A 15665-nucleotide genomic window follows, 5' to 3' on the forward strand; every position below is an offset into this window, starting at 1 on the left:
TATACATTTGGAAGGATAGATGGCTTCCAGACACTGAGGATGGGAAGGTAAAAACTAGGAAGGGGGAGGGGGTTGAGGTGCAGAGAGTGTGTGAGCTGATCAAAGATGGGGAATGGGACAGAGAATTGATTAAGCAGGTTTTTGATCAGGATGAAGGAAGGAAAATTGTGGGAATTCCACTCAGTTTGGAGCCAAGAAAAGACAGGTTGTATTGGGCATTTTCAACCACTGGGGTCTACACAGTCAAGTCTGGATATAGCTTGGCCAAGAGCAATGTAAGGAGGGGGAGGCAAGGAGAGCAAGAGACAGGAACTAGTTGTAGGAAAGGAGGGGCTACACGAAATTGGAATTTCCTCTGGGGATTGAATATGAAGTATAAGTTGAAGCATTTTGTGTGGAAATGTCTGCAAGGCATTTTACCCGTGAATGCAGTAATTAAGGACAGGTGCTTGCAAGGGGATCATATGTGTAAAGGATGTGGGGAGAGTGTAGAAACCATAGAGCATATGTTGTTTTTCTGTAGGAATGCAACGCGTATATGGAAAGCAGCCCCGGTGAGTTGGGAAGGACTGGAGGATCACAGAAGTAAATTCTGGTCGTGGTGGGAAGAATTAGAGGGAGCTGTTAGTCAGGAGAGGGGAGTAGAACGTATTATACTGACTGTCAATGTATTGTGGCAAATATGGAAATCTAGAAATGAGAAACAGTTCAATGGTCAGGAAAGGAATCCGTTAGTAGCAGTGAGTAAGGCAGTGGGGGAATGGAAGGAATTTCAGGATGCTCAAGCTGAGGAATTGGAGAGTCAGGGAAGTGGTAAGCATGAAGCTGAGGGATCAAAGGGGTGGAGGCTTCCTCAGGAGGGTTGGGTCAAGATAAACACAGATGCTGCATTACAGCAGAAGGAAGGCCTGGCGGGGTGGGGAATGGTTGCAAGGGACTGGCAAGGAAAAGTTCTGAAAGCCTGGGCAATACCAAACCGTAGCTGTTCTAATCCAAAACTGGAAGAGTCAATGGCATTACGAGCAGCTATGTTGCTGGCAAAACAGCAGGGTTGGAAGAAGGTGATGTTTGAATCGGACTGCCTACAGGTGGTGGAGGAAATTAACAAGGACCAGTCGCATGAGATAGGCTCAGTAGTTTTAGATGATATTAGGGATCTTAGAACAAATTTTTATGAATGTTGTTTTACCTTTACTCGAAGAGTAAACAACTTTGTTAGCCATAGACTTGCCAAGTTGGCAATTAGCTTAGAAAAACAAACTGAATGGAAGGATATCTTCCCAGATTGGCTGCCTGCACTGGTGCAAGCAGATACTGAGGGCAGTTGCCCATCTTTCATGTAAGTTTACGTTCAGTAATAGAATGTTACCGACCTTTTGACAAAAAAAAAAAAAAAAAACGGGACTAGTTATTGAAATTTTTTATTCTATTTAGCTTAATCAATCTTAATATAATCCGGGGAGAATTGGGTTGGAGATAAAAAGGAGGATAGTAAGTAAGAGGCCACTTACAAAAGATTAAATCTTAATCTAATCCAACAGGACTGTACAGAGCACGTTACAAAAATTCTAAAAAATAGCAATCTAAACGGGACTAGTTATTAGCTACATTCCATTTCTACAATAATGATTCTGAGTTAGTAGATGGTAATAAATAAGTAAATAACTGCATTGCCATCATTCACGTGTAGACATCAAATATTTCTCGATAATCGTCATAGGGATGGTACCAAAACTTATATTGATCCCGACTCTTTGATTATAACTCAGCTATATGAATATAAAAGTAGTAGTATCAAGGAAGGGATTTAATTACTTCCTTGGGTTACAGGTGAGAGTTCAAATTTCACCTGCAACAAAAAAAAATAAATTTAGGAGTGGTACTATAGCATCTCCTTAATTTAGTCAGGTCTATATATCTCCTAACCTCTAATACACAAAACCTCCTTAGACTCCCCTCCCTTGTAGATTGGAATAGAATATGTTTTATAGTTGTTATCTTTGCAAAAATATATATATATATATATATATATAAACTTTCTTCGTAAGTGCAACTAAATTAGAAAAAAGATTTGAATTATCAGTCCTCGTTCTTTATTTAGTAGATGCATGCATTGATGTTTTGCCACATGTATGAAAGAGCGAAGAAATCTGTCATATATATAATTGGAAAATCCTATACTAAGCAAGAACTTGAGTAATAGAAACAAATAAATGAATAATCCACCTACTTAATTTTAATTTTATGAATTTTCATGTTTGTATTTATAGGTTAGAAAACGTCGTAATTTTTTTTTTTTTCAGTTGGAAGGTGTCCGGGTCTCACCCCGACTAATCCTACCAATCCCGAGGAGAGCGGACCCCACCGATCCTCAGGAAAATACCCCAGGCAGCCCAAGTGCGGAATCGAAATCAGAACCGGCGCCTTAATGAAGAACACGAAGTCCGCCCGAGCTGCCTGTGGGGGGCTAGAAAACGTCGTAATTTAAAGTTGATTTTTATAGGTGGACTGTATATAATTTACCTTGGAACAATGAAGGAGGAGGCCATCAAGATGATTTAATAATGGTTCTACTTTCCTTGTTGGGCCCGTTGTAACATGTTAAAGTCAAAGCCACAATACCGTGATAGAAAGACAGGCAGGAATCTTAATTTATTTTATAATTTCAGTGGCTGATAATCGATCTTAAATCTAGTTCTTTTCTTCTTTTTTTAAAAAAAAAGAAAAAAGAGAAAGAAAATTTTGGGGCTCCTGTCAAATTGATGAGATGTTTCCTATATTAGCTGTAAACTGTCTCCCTCTGTCTGGACTTTGGGCCAATGTGCACTTTTGTGATCCAGGTTTGCAGCCGCTAAAGCAAAAATTGTGTATGTGGATCCAACTGTGTTTGCACTTTTAAACCCACCAATCAAATCGCATTGCTACCATGAATCATCACAACCTCTTTTTTTTTTTTTTTTTTTAAAAAAAAAAACTGCGCAGTAAAAGGAAGTAAAACTTTGACGATTACATGTTTGATCTGTCAAATATGGGTATCCTATGGCAAAAATGAGTTTGGATTAATTCTCACATGCACATGAATTAGCAGTCAGTTTATAATTTGTAAGCATTTTTAGGATAGACGAAATCCAAATTACACAGTCGAAAATTGCCGGTTGAGTTGGTCCAACCAAGAAAGAAATGAGTTTGTTTGGATAGAGAGAATTTGGAAAAAAAAATTCTGCCTCACAAATCTCAATCACTTTTTTATCTTCCCAATCACTTTTTTATCTCATACACATCACATCACAAAAAGTGCTACAGTAAATATCTCAAATAAATCATCCAAATAAACTCTTATTCAAACAAACTCATACTCTTTTTAAGTTTTCCAAAAGGGGAGAGATGGCTGTGAAAATAATAAATAGCCAGAATTGAACTCATGATTCGTAAGTTGCAACGCGTCAGCATTCAAGTGTGTTTGGATTGTAAGTTATTTGCCCAAATATATTTGCTTACACCACCATTACAATTTCCAATACACCTTTTTATCTTCCCAATTACCTTTTTATCTCACATACATCATATCACAAAAAGTGCTACAGTAAAAATATCTCAAATAACTTACAATCCAAACACACTTAAATTTATTTCGCCACAGCCGTAACCTATCTTAATCGGTCGTGTCCTCACAACTTGAAGAAGACCAGATTCAGTTTTCAATCTAGCATTATTTCTGCCAACATCGTGGTTGACGCTTTAAAGGTTAGAAGTTTTGGGCTCAATTGTCATTGAAAATGTTTTATAGCAAAAAAGTTGATACTGCTTGAAGTTTATTTTGTTCATCAACTTGATTTGTCGAAATTTTTTACTTACTTTTCTTTAAAATCGCTTCGTTTCGAGTGTTAAATGAGATCAAGGGGTGGGGGGTTGGAATTATGGTAATTTTACTTCAAATTTTTATCATTTATTTTCTGTTTTTTCAACGAAGGTGATTAGGAGTGATTCAAGAGAATTAGATTATCTCACCAACTACTTCTTTTATCGAGGAAGTGCAATAAACAGATGTGGGCTGGAAGTGGACTAGAATTGATGATCACCACAATTTATGGGATCTAAAAATAAGAAATTCTTTTTTTAATCAATTATCAACTGCTACATTACTTTTATTCTAGTCTACCTGAAAGAGGATCCAACTAAATAGGAGAACTAAATAGAGTGATTTTCATCTCTAAATAACAGTGATGTAGTGCTGCACATGCTTTAATTTTTACTGCACCTTGCAGAGGTTAAAATCCCTTGTTTGCAGTTTGGCTTGCATTTTATGCTTTTATCAACACCTAAGAAATTCACTAGACCATTGAGATGAGAATGGCAAATCAGCATGGAAGAATGCAGAATAGAATAGGATGACACCTTGGCTACACAAGTGGGACCAAAAGACAACAAAGACAATTTTTCATAGCCACGTCGACAGTGACTAGGATGAACCAAAATGAAGCCTCAAGCCTCAAGCCTCAAGTCCTAAATATAAGGAAAATTCATAACCAAAAATAACAGAAGATACTCCAATATATCCTAATGGCCAGAAGTTTCATTTTTTGGTGGATGGATTTGCCAGCGCATGGATAGCTAAGTGGATTTAGTGGGCCCCTTCTTTAATCCAAGACGACTGCTGCTTCTCTTTAAAACGTGGGTCAAATCAGACGGTTATAATGGGCCTACTAGGCCCTGCCTTCTTCTCGCTACTTGGATCACTAGTCACCACTCGCTAGAACTAGATGCGTGAAAAATGAAAATGTTGAAGAAATTAGCATATAATAATATCGACCCTTCTAGTTCTAGGGCCAACGTTAAAAGGCACTTTCCCTCCCAAGATCCTCAAGTGTGGTGTGGGTATTAGCAATGATGAGGATCGAAGTCGTACGGTACGTCAAAAGGATAGCTTTTTTTTTTTGAGTTTTTTTTTTTTTGCACTTCTCTTTGCAAATAGATTATTCTAATTTTCCTTATTCGGAATAAATTAATCCAATTTTAGATGGCAATTAAGGCAATTAGGATTGGATGTGAAATCTAGTGGATATGATCTTAACGGCTTTGATTTTAGGGCTTGTCTAATGAGTGCCCAACTCTCGTTAAAATATAATTTATGTGTCATATTTTATAAATATAAGATTAATTAGAGAAAGTAAATAAATACAAAAGATGGTAGGTAGGATTAAATAGAAAAAGTATATAAATGTAAATGAAGGTAATAGTAATTATTTTATATATATATGGTAAGTTGAGTGAATTTTATGTGTATTAACGAATGTTCAATGAACATCTATTTGTTAGAAAAATCCTCAACGGAATATTATCGTTGCAGAAAAAAATAATAATTATGCCATTAACATGTAATACTATGGATCATATTATTAATCAATTAAGTCTTTACGCTGATTTTTTACTATACAATATATAATGCCTAAGGAATTGCAATTGGTGTATAGACTTTTTGTCATCTTTTGAACATTCAATTTTACCGTTACAAAAATTAATTTTTATCCTATTCACTTAATCAAATTTTGCCAATATAACTACTTATAACCACCCTAAATTCTATCGTGAAAATTTATATAAATATTGTATGTAAGAAACAAAATTTATACAAAATTGATTCACTACACACATTGGATGTGGTCTTGACACTAGTACCGTTTAATGTGGCATGGAGCTTCAAGTAGACGCTTTCCCCTGGTACATTTAGCAACTAAAATTAACAAACACTCAGAATTCTTTGAAATACTTCTTCTGTTCTTTGAAATTTAACGAGATTATGTTTAGGCCCTTATAGCTTGCTTTTTTGTTCAGCGATGTGATTCAGTAAACCACTGGAAAATCTTTTTCCGGACGGACCTTGAATACTACTGTTGGTATTCTTGCACAAAAGAAATGGAGGGTCACATCTTGAAGGCTGGCTCTGCCGGTCCGGTCCGATCGGAGAAGGTGCTTGTCATGAAGTGATCATTAGGCCAATTATAAATCTAAACTATGATTTATGATCATTTAACAGACAATTTGTTTGATTAAAACCTAATTTAGGTTTGGACGGTCAGCAGTTAGCAAGATAGGTTTATAATATTAATGTTTTTAATTTGTTTATACGTGATATCATGGGAACAGAATACCATTTAGAATTGGTGGCCTCGGGCCAAAGCAAAGGCCACGAAAATATTAATTAAATAGTTCCAACCTCAGCGCCAGGCAGAGAGGCTCATTAATCAAATCTGGTGCGTCATCCTCGTAGACGGCCGACTTTGACTCTTTCATCCCAAACACATGAAACTGCTGCCATGTTCATTTTGGCTTTGTCTCCCACTCCACCCGGATATGACTCACCTCCATCTGTAATCCAATCTCCAATCCCCGCCCCCACCCACCTCCTCTCCGAAAAAACCCCCAACAAAAAAAAATTTGGATGGTGGATTATATATATATATATATATTTATTTACATTATCAATATATTTTTAAGTATATTTTTTATTTCACATACATCACAGCAATACTCAATCTTGTTTTGGTGACTTATTTATTGTGAGTTTGATTGACAAATAAGTAGTGCCAGCCTCGATAACTTTTCTGTAATTGAGGATGGAAAAAGAATTATTAGCTCGATCTTGTAGAGATAATTATTAGGAGGTCATAAATCTTTCACCTCCTAATAATTATCTCTAACTTATCCATAAAGCAAAACTAGCTCTCTCCATCCACAGAGCAAGTGATCCTGAAATAGTTTTCCTTTTGCAACTTGCGCGACAAATGAGAGGCCTTGAGATACTATAATAGGGAGGAGAATTGTGGTTATTTGTAATGTGACAGGTGCATACACCATACATTTAATCTAAAGTAATATTGAAGTATGATCCACAGTGTTTTTTAGTCAAATCTCGATATTCAAATGCCACTGGTCGTGTGTTTGGATAGCTCAATTTTATCAAATAATATTTAGTTTACGTCATAAACACATTTCTCGATCCATCTTTTTTTATTTTTAATTACATTTTTATCTTACATACATCACATTACAAAAAGTGTTATAATAATTATTTCAAATAATATTCTGTCCAGACAAAAAAGTGCTACTGTTGTTTAGCTTATTAATGAACATTGCTGGCTAGATCAAGCAATGTAAACAGCTCTTTGCACGTTTCGGAAAACCAAGATATAAAGTTGCCTCCTTTAATGACACTACTATTAGCTTTGTTAAGATCTTGATCTTTTGGGCATTTGGAGACAATAGTGCAAAAGTTTGTTTACTTGCATCATCAACATGTTTTTTGAACCGTTTTTTTCTTTCATATACGTCACACCAAAAAAGTGTTACATATTATTTTTTCAAAAAATTATTTCATATAATCTACTATCCAAACACACGACTGAAATTATTGTGCTTCATGTTAGGCAAAACCATGTGGATTTTTTGTGCCCATGATTAGAGAGTAATTGAAGTGCCAGGACATCATCAACCGGCAAAGCCTTCCATTCTGCTCAGCAATCCTTGGGTTACAGGTTACTCACTCATACTTCCACAATGCATTTGTCGCAGGACCAATTAATTACTGTAGGATAGGAGCAGGAGATGGGATTCATTTTCAACAGCCTGTATCCATTCCAGTATCCGTTTCAAAGTTTCGTTCCGTCTTTCTTAAGACTGTGCCGTCTAATGTTGGCTATTAAATGCATTGCTGGTCATCATCTCTCTTGCTACACATTACCTAATCTTCTCCCAGTTTGGTTAAATGGGACCGGGCCAATCCCACCTTTTTTTATCCCTCTGGTCAAGGTAACAAATTGGGCCTCTCTGCTCTGGGACCATTGGCTCAACCACCAAAAACCCACCTGCATTTTAATTTATCTGCATTTTCCTCGTAGCCAACTTGAAATATTTGCAAGAGAGATAGATGGTCAACTAGCTGGTGAAGACATCTGAAATGAAAAGTTCCTAATATCACAGATCATCTGCTTTTGATTTTCATGATAGGTGTTAACAAACTCCTGGAGCACATGCACCGCTTGACTCAATTGACGCCCGGAGAGTGATTAATCACGTACCCAGAAGCAAAAGTCGAATACCTTCAAGCTGTACCATTTGCTGACCAGAAAAGAAGAAACTCTTACATAACAATAAAGAGTAACAAGACATTCTTCCCCTGAAAATTTTCTTGCTATAAAATGTAACTCCCCAGTGTTTTTTGTGTCCTGGATCGCCATTCAACATGGCCTTCTTGGCATGCTTAAAACAGTTAGCGACAAAAATGTGGATGGGAGGATAGACGAGCTTCAACAGATAGGGTATTATCCGCCGGCCGATGGCAGGGAAGGAAGAGGGTCCAACCAATGCACTTTACGCCATTTTGGACCACTAAGGCCTAGTGATGCAAAAGTACAATTAGCAACTTCCCACCACGAAGAAGGCTTTTAAACTAGTAGTAATTAGCATTCTGTCATTATCAGTATCATTAAACACGGATATCATTGAGCCTTGTGTCTGATAATTACGTGCTGAAAGCTAGCTGGAGAGGTCATTTGAGCTAATAGATTGAACAAACATTTTGGTTCTGAAATTTCGGTTGAAGAGATCAGGATAACACATCAGCCATCTGATTCTTATTCATCTCCTGTATTGTAGGTTACACAGCAATCATGTTTTTTGTCATTAGCTGGTGATCATCTTCTTGGCCTTCATGAATATTATTGATCAGCAATTATTTCCATGAAATTGTTGCGTACAGGGAAATGGATCTTATCATCCTAGTCATAAATGAAAGGCCCTTCTTTTTTTCTTTTCTTGGCTTTTCCTTAATGTTTATCTGATGCACAATTGGGATAGGAGATAGGTTGTTGAGTGATTCCTATCTCATTTTCGTGTTGGATAAGCCTACCTAAGAATTTTGAGTTGGAAATGAGGAAAGAACATGTGGAAAGTGTTCTATCAAAGATTTCTTAAGAACACAAGTAGAGACATTTTTTGTTTAACGAAGTTGAGGCTGTTTACAATAGTTTGATCTTATGAACCGAAAAAAGGCTTAGTAAAAAAAATTGAAGAAAATGAAAACAAAAAAGGAGAAAAGAAAAGGTATTCCACTCATTAAAAACAAAAAAAATGATAATGTCCCTAAATTTTTGTAGCGTGCAATGCATGCGAACTATCTTCTACCTCCTTCGCCCACCAGCCTTGTTCCGGGACGGGTTTGACACATATCTTTCTGGGACGGGTCCTCTAATGAAGGTCCACTTCATCCCCAAGAGGATGGTGGACTGGAGAAATTGTGTGCAATTTTGTTTAAGCTGCCTGAGAAATTTTGCCTTATCTTAGGAGGGATGCCAAGGGGTGCTTGCGCTGCCTAATGCGAACCACACAATCCGTTGAGAATCTTCGTGGACGGTATAATGTGAAAAGCCTTTCCCTGCGTATTTCTATTTTCGAGTCTTCATTAGGTTTCAACATCAATCTCCGTCGAACCCATAGCTATATTTCATGTCATCTTCACATATAATAATAGAGTTACTAGAGATTAAGCACAGGCTATTGTCTTTGGTCCATTCTAAATTTGAATTGGCGGCGTCAAAGCCCACTTACTTTTCATAGTTTGGGCTGCACATACTTAACCCGGACTTCTCAGATACAATCTACATCTGGTACGATACTTAGACTGGTCCAAGCCTACGACCCGATAGACGAAGAGTCCAACAGGAAAGGCCTAAAGAATGCAGTTATGACAATTGGCCATTTACAGATAACTCTTGAAACATTCCCTCAAATACGTTTCCATACATTTGATCTTTATACCACCATTAACAACCAGTGCATGGGTTTCCGGCAGAGTTGTCCATTTGTCTCCGGACATTCAATACATTTTTCTTCCAAAAGGAAAGAAGAAAGTAACCCAAACTTTTCTTCATGCATCTTACCCGCCAGAAGCGTTCACAAAGTCCTTCAATGCCCTTCCCCTGCAAATATGAAGCAAAGGAACAATGGCACGTTTCGTGTTGAATTTCTGATATTACCCAGTCGAGGGCGGAATTTGATCTAACACTATGGTAGATCCATTGATTAATTTCTTACAGACTCAATACTGTTAGTAAAGTAGTAAGTACTACTACTTTGGGTGATGATAAGTGTTCCACTATTTGTGCATGTACGAACACGGAATAGGATTCCTAAGGACCGCCAACGCTGAGCTTTTGATCCGTCGGTCATCACTACGACTTTAAAGTTTCGATCGTGCACGAGAGGTCAAATGTTCGAATCTTGCTTTCTACCGATCACTATTTGTGGCTTTCTCCTCCCTTAGATTAGAATAAAACTTACTATTTGTGATTTTCTCTTCCCTTATATTAGAATAAAGTAAATTATATAAATGTTATCGTTGTTAAAAAGAGCTAGAAAAAAGAGTAGACTGGCGTGATTGGAGGAGAAGATCTCAGGTGCCTCAGCGCACAAGTGACAGGTTGAACTTTGAAGGCATGGTTTTGCCATTTACTTTAACAGATAGCGCTTTTTAACGACTTACTCGACTGAACCACGCTTAATATAGAAAGATTGCTAAAGTTTCCGAGAACCCGATATCTCGCACCGAGGGTGTCACGACTTCCAGTTCCAGGGGGTGAGCCTTCTTGGTGCCCAAGAACATCGCCGACTAGCACATAAACCGACCACGACCACGACCACGATTTTAGCTACAACCACCCTTCTGCTACACCAATTCTCCTCCAAAATCCAAAGTCGAAAGGTTTCCCCTCTATTTTTCTGTTTTAGATTCTCCTCTTAATCCTACAAATTAACCTTCATTTTCCTCTTAATTGAACCACACCCGCACCGGTTCCAGAGAGTCACCAGCAGCATGAGCCGCTACGATAGCCGCTCCGCCGACCCCGGCTCATACCGAGACCGCCGGAGGTAAAACCCTAATATTTCCTGACGCTCTGATTTTGAGCTTGCCTAGGGTTTATGCTTAATAGTGAGCTAGTTTACAGACGATTTCAAGACGAAATTAATTTTGTGGGTTTTAATAGTGATTCAGGTTTCGGAGGGAGCTCGAACTACCGGTCGACGACGACCACAACGAGTAGGAGACACAATGATGTTGCGGATTCGCCGCGAAAATCGGAGTTGGACGGGTTGACTCCGTTCGAGAAGAATTTCTACGTGGAGGCGCCATCTGTCGCCGCAATGTCGGAGGGTGAGGTGGAGGAGTACAGAAGGCGGCGGGAAATAACTGTTGAAGGCCGGGATGTCCCCAACCCGGTTAAGAGTTTCCAAGACGTAGGTTTTCCAGGTATGTCCACAAGGAACACCTCCATCAATCTGTTGCTAATGTTGAAAATTTGGTGATGATAATCAGATATCAATGTACTTGTCTTAGCTAATTTGTTCAAATCTGTTGAGACTATTATCGAGGATGCATATTGCGAGAAATTTACAGTTCCTTTCAAGTTAACTTGGGCAATTGAATATAGTGTTATCTTTTGCTTCTTATGTCAGCCTAGTCAAATTTATTACTTCTTCTGAAGTCATAGGTGCTCTAGTCTTGGTTCACTTGTTCACAACTTTCGGTATTTGGTATATGACTTATTGTGCTTCAGAATCTGAGAGATAGAATTACTAGGTCTTGCTTTTTTACGTTGTTGTGGACTGCTTTCTGAGAGGCCCTGCCTCTCTGTTTTTCCTGGCAGTTAGTGTCATTTCTAACGCAGCTGCTCCTTTTAGTTTCATAACATGTTAATCTTCTATTTATGTTTGTTGAAAACCTGAAAACTTTCATCTAAAATTCATGGTTTCAGATTATGTCATGCAAGAGATTGAAAGAGCTGGCTTTTCTGAACCTACACCTATTCAAGCTCAGGGATGGCCTATGGCTTTGAGGGGCCGTGATCTCATAGGTATTGCAGAAACTGGATCAGGGAAGACATTAGCGTATCTATTGCCTGCAATTGTGCATGTTAATGCTCAGCCGTTTTTAGGTATACCTTGCTCAGTAATGTCTCCATTGTAGCTTAGGCAGTCTTATATTTTCTGGTTTTGATCTGATCACATGATTCTTGATGCATCTTCATCTTTAGCACCTGGAGATGGTCCAATTGTTTTAGTTTTAGCTCCAACTCGTGAACTTGCTGTTCAGATTCAACAAGAAGCTACTAAATTTGGTGCTTCATCAAGGATTAAGAATACCTGCATTTATGGTGGGGTTCCTAAGGGACCTCAAGTTCGTGATCTTCAGAAAGGTAGGTGGAGTTAGCTCAACGTGACTTTACTACTGTATCGTGATGTTCAAGGATCGGGTATCTCCTACAGCTTCTTTTCCTTCCTAATTTTCTGGGCAATAGTGTAATATTGTATCATTTCACTGATGATCATAGCCATGCCCTGTAGGTGTTGAAATTGTTATTGCTACACCTGGACGGTTGATTGATATGCTGGAATCTCATCATACAAACCTGCGAAGGGTTACATATCTTGTGTTGGATGAGGCAGATCGGATGCTAGATATGGGCTTTGAACCTCAGATTCGAAAACTTGTTTCTCAGGTTCTTTTCTAGAGACTGTACTTGAGTTTTCAGGCCATATTACTTTCAACTATTGATGCATAATTATTGTTGATTTTGGCCTTGCCTTTTTGTTTTTTTAAATTCTTATTGGAGGTGGTTTAGGAGTAAGGGGAGATTATTTTGTTGATGATTTTTCCTTCCAAAATGTTGTCTTGTCTGCCATCTTTTTGACTGTTCAACCTAGACCATGGATTAAGTTTATTTTGAGGATATCAATGCTAGCAGAAGTATTTATCTTGAAATTTTGACGTCCTTAGTTGCATATGCATCTTCTTGCTATTGTAGTTGGAATAGTCTTCTAGGTTCACATAGTGGCGCATAATGCCTAAAAATTTTTCACCATTTTTTCACATCATACATTCTTGTTTTTCTTTTTATAAAAATATTTTAGAAGGAAAGGTTATTAGAGCTTTTTTAAGTTATACGGATTCTTCTTATCAAGGTTATTGGTGGTATAGGTAAGACAAAAAATGCATACCAGCTTTCATCTGTATGCCTGTTCCTGGTATGAATTCAAGAATTACAGAACACATTTAAGAAATTTCAGTACATAGTATGTTGTTTAATCACCTAGATACAAAGGTTATTGAGTAGTCATCCAAACGAATTATGTTTGATAGGCATTCTTATAGAAATTCATTTACATTTCCCTTAATAACTGAATGTTTTGTTTTGCCTTTTGCAGATTCGTCCAGACCGTCAGACTCTTTACTGGAGTGCTACATGGCCCAAGGAAGTTGAGCAACTTGCAAGGCAATTTCTTTTCAATGCATACAAAGTAAGAATCACGAGATAAATATGTTGTTTACTTGTTAACAAAATTAATTGTCATTCTGAGTGATTTGCTCTTGTGCACTTCAAATTTTTGCATTGCATAGAGACTGCTGTTTGACCTAATGTGCCTACATTGACTTTGATTGAGTTCCCTTGCTTTGTTGACTATGTAGTTTTACTTGTTAAAACAATTTTCAGTGTGGCTTGCTATCATATGCAATGGACCCATTTTACGAGTCTGTACATTTTCTCATGTCAGGTGATCATAGGTTCAGCAGATTTGAAGGCTAACCATGCAATTCGTCAGAATGTGGACATCGTCTCTGAGAGTCAGAAATACAATAAGTAGGCTTATGTTCTTGCTTGAACCCCCCCCCCCCTCCCCGGCGGCCCAATCCCCCAACCAGCTTTACATATTGCGAGTTTCTCCATGCTAAAGTTTTTACCTCATTAATTATGTTTTGTTTCAAATTGAACATGTTCAGATTAGTGAAGTTGCTAGAGGACATTATGGATGGTAGCCGAATATTGATATTCATGGACACTAAAAAGGGGTGTGATCAAATCACTCGACAACTTAGAATGGATGGTTGGCCTGCACTATCTATTCATGGAGATAAGAGTCAAGCAGAAAGAGATTGGGTTCTCTCTGAATTCAAAGCTGGCAAGAATCCGATAATGACAGCAACTGATGTTGCTGCTCGAGGTCTAGGTATGCCTAGTGTCTGATTAAGCCTGGCTCTATGTTGTCCCTTTCACTGCTGTATTTTGATTTTACAATTTTATGCATGCTTAAAAGATATTTTGGTGTATATGGGTTCAAAACACACTATTGAGATAAGAAATTTCAATCATCTAGTCTCAGTGATATAACTAGCAATACAAAGTCCTAGGAGAGTTGTCTATGATACTTCGCTTGTTTATGCTTTAAAACTCTGAATTTATGAGAATCTCTCTGCAATTGAATCTCTCTCTCTCTCTCTCTCTCTCTCTCTCTCTCTTTCTCTCTCCATGTGTATATTCACATGCGGGCTTAATGGAACACATTAAGCTCAACTCAAGCAAGTTCAGTTGATACGTAAATGGATGGAAGTCAGATGGATCTGCTTTGCCAGTATCTAACTGCTCAAGGCAAACTGAGCTGATTCCACCATGAATCCATAAATATTTCTCCTTCTAAGGCATATTTTTCTGGTTCTCTGCTAGCCATTAATTTAACTCGCTAGGTTATTTGTTGCTTTTCTTCTTGTTAACTATTCTGAAATATGCCAGTCTTAAAATTGCATGTTTTGCTTAAAATTCTCTGTATTTTACTTTTGGCTGTCATTGGACTTTGATGTCTTTAATGCCTCCTATGGTTAAATCAATTACCTGTTGATACTTGTGTTGAGATACCGTAGATGCTTAAATGGCATGCAGGATTGCTATTGTGAATAGGGTTCTTTTTCCTGCTTATTTTATAGCGAATTTCTTTGAATTGGGGTTGCAGACGTGAAGGATGTCAAGTATGTTATCAATTATGACTTTCCTGGATCTCTCGAAGATTATGTCCACCGCATTGGACGAACTGGAAGGGCTGGTGCCAAAGGGACGGCATATACATTCTTCACAGTTGCCAATGCGAGATTTGCAAAGGACCTCATCAACATCCTTCAGGAGGCTGGACAGAAAGTTAGTCCTGAGCTGGCATCTATGGGACGTGGTGCACCTCCTCCTCCAGGTTAGTCGTGTTTGTTTGTATGTTTGCCAGAGTTCTTGTTAGCTGGTCCTGTTTTTTCTTTTTGTGGAGCCACATGTTTAACTGATTGACATTTTGATATCCTTGTGATTAGCAGCCCATGGGAGTTTTCGAGATCGGGGGAGGGGTTACGGCGGAGGAGGTCGGCCTTGGAGCTGAGGATGCTGGGATAGAGGTCAGATCACTTTCAACAGAGAGCAGTGAAAGCGCACACAATTATTTAGAATCTCATCTGTTCAAAAACTGATGAGCTGGTTTTTCCTGTATGTAATATTTGTCAGACAGGTTGTAAGAAATAATTTAGATCATGGTTGGTGTTGGGGCATCATGTAGGATTGATCGTAGCCATGTAGAAATAGAGAATTACTTCGTTACAGTTTTTTTTTTTTTTTTTTGGTACTTTTTAATTGGTGGTAAGACGTTACAGTTTCGTACCTTCCGTACAAGATTTTCGTGTGGTAGGCCGCTGATTTTTTCTATCCTCTCACCATTACTGATTTTACTGATTTTAAAGTAGAATGAATTTGGATAGGAATTATTTACTTACATTATAAATATATATATTTCAGTATATTTTTTTA

The 15665-nt window shown here is 37.9% G+C and overlaps 1 protein-coding gene across 3 annotated transcripts; it reads left to right on the forward strand.

Moving 5' to 3' along the window:
- Positions 1-10424: 10424 nt before the first annotated feature.
- LOC113741971 (DEAD-box ATP-dependent RNA helicase 20) lies at positions 10425-15563 on the forward strand. 3 transcript variants are annotated; one of them, XM_027269644.2, is made up of 11 exons: positions 10425-10756; positions 10853-10923; positions 11040-11302; positions 11808-11987; positions 12087-12248; positions 12397-12551; positions 13258-13350; positions 13606-13691; positions 13832-14058; positions 14836-15066; positions 15179-15563. In XM_027269644.2, exons 2-11 carry the CDS (start codon positions 10868-10870, stop codon positions 15241-15243), a joined length of 1518 nt encoding a protein of 505 aa, XP_027125445.1. In that variant the 5' UTR covers positions 10425-10756; positions 10853-10867; the 3' UTR covers positions 15244-15563. The 3 variants fall into 3 exon arrangements, with proteins under 3 accessions (XP_027125445.1, XP_027125446.1, XP_027125447.1); XM_027269645.2 differs by having other exon boundaries at positions 10425-10923; XM_027269646.2 differs by having other exon boundaries at positions 10429-10923; positions 15182-15563.
- The last annotated feature ends 102 nt before the right edge of the window (positions 15564-15665 follow it).

The sequence above is a fragment of the Coffea arabica genome, chromosome 4e (genome assembly GCF_036785885.1).
Source record: "Coffea arabica cultivar ET-39 chromosome 4e, Coffea Arabica ET-39 HiFi, whole genome shotgun sequence".
Classification (NCBI taxonomy): domain Eukaryota; kingdom Viridiplantae; phylum Streptophyta; class Magnoliopsida; order Gentianales; family Rubiaceae; genus Coffea; species Coffea arabica.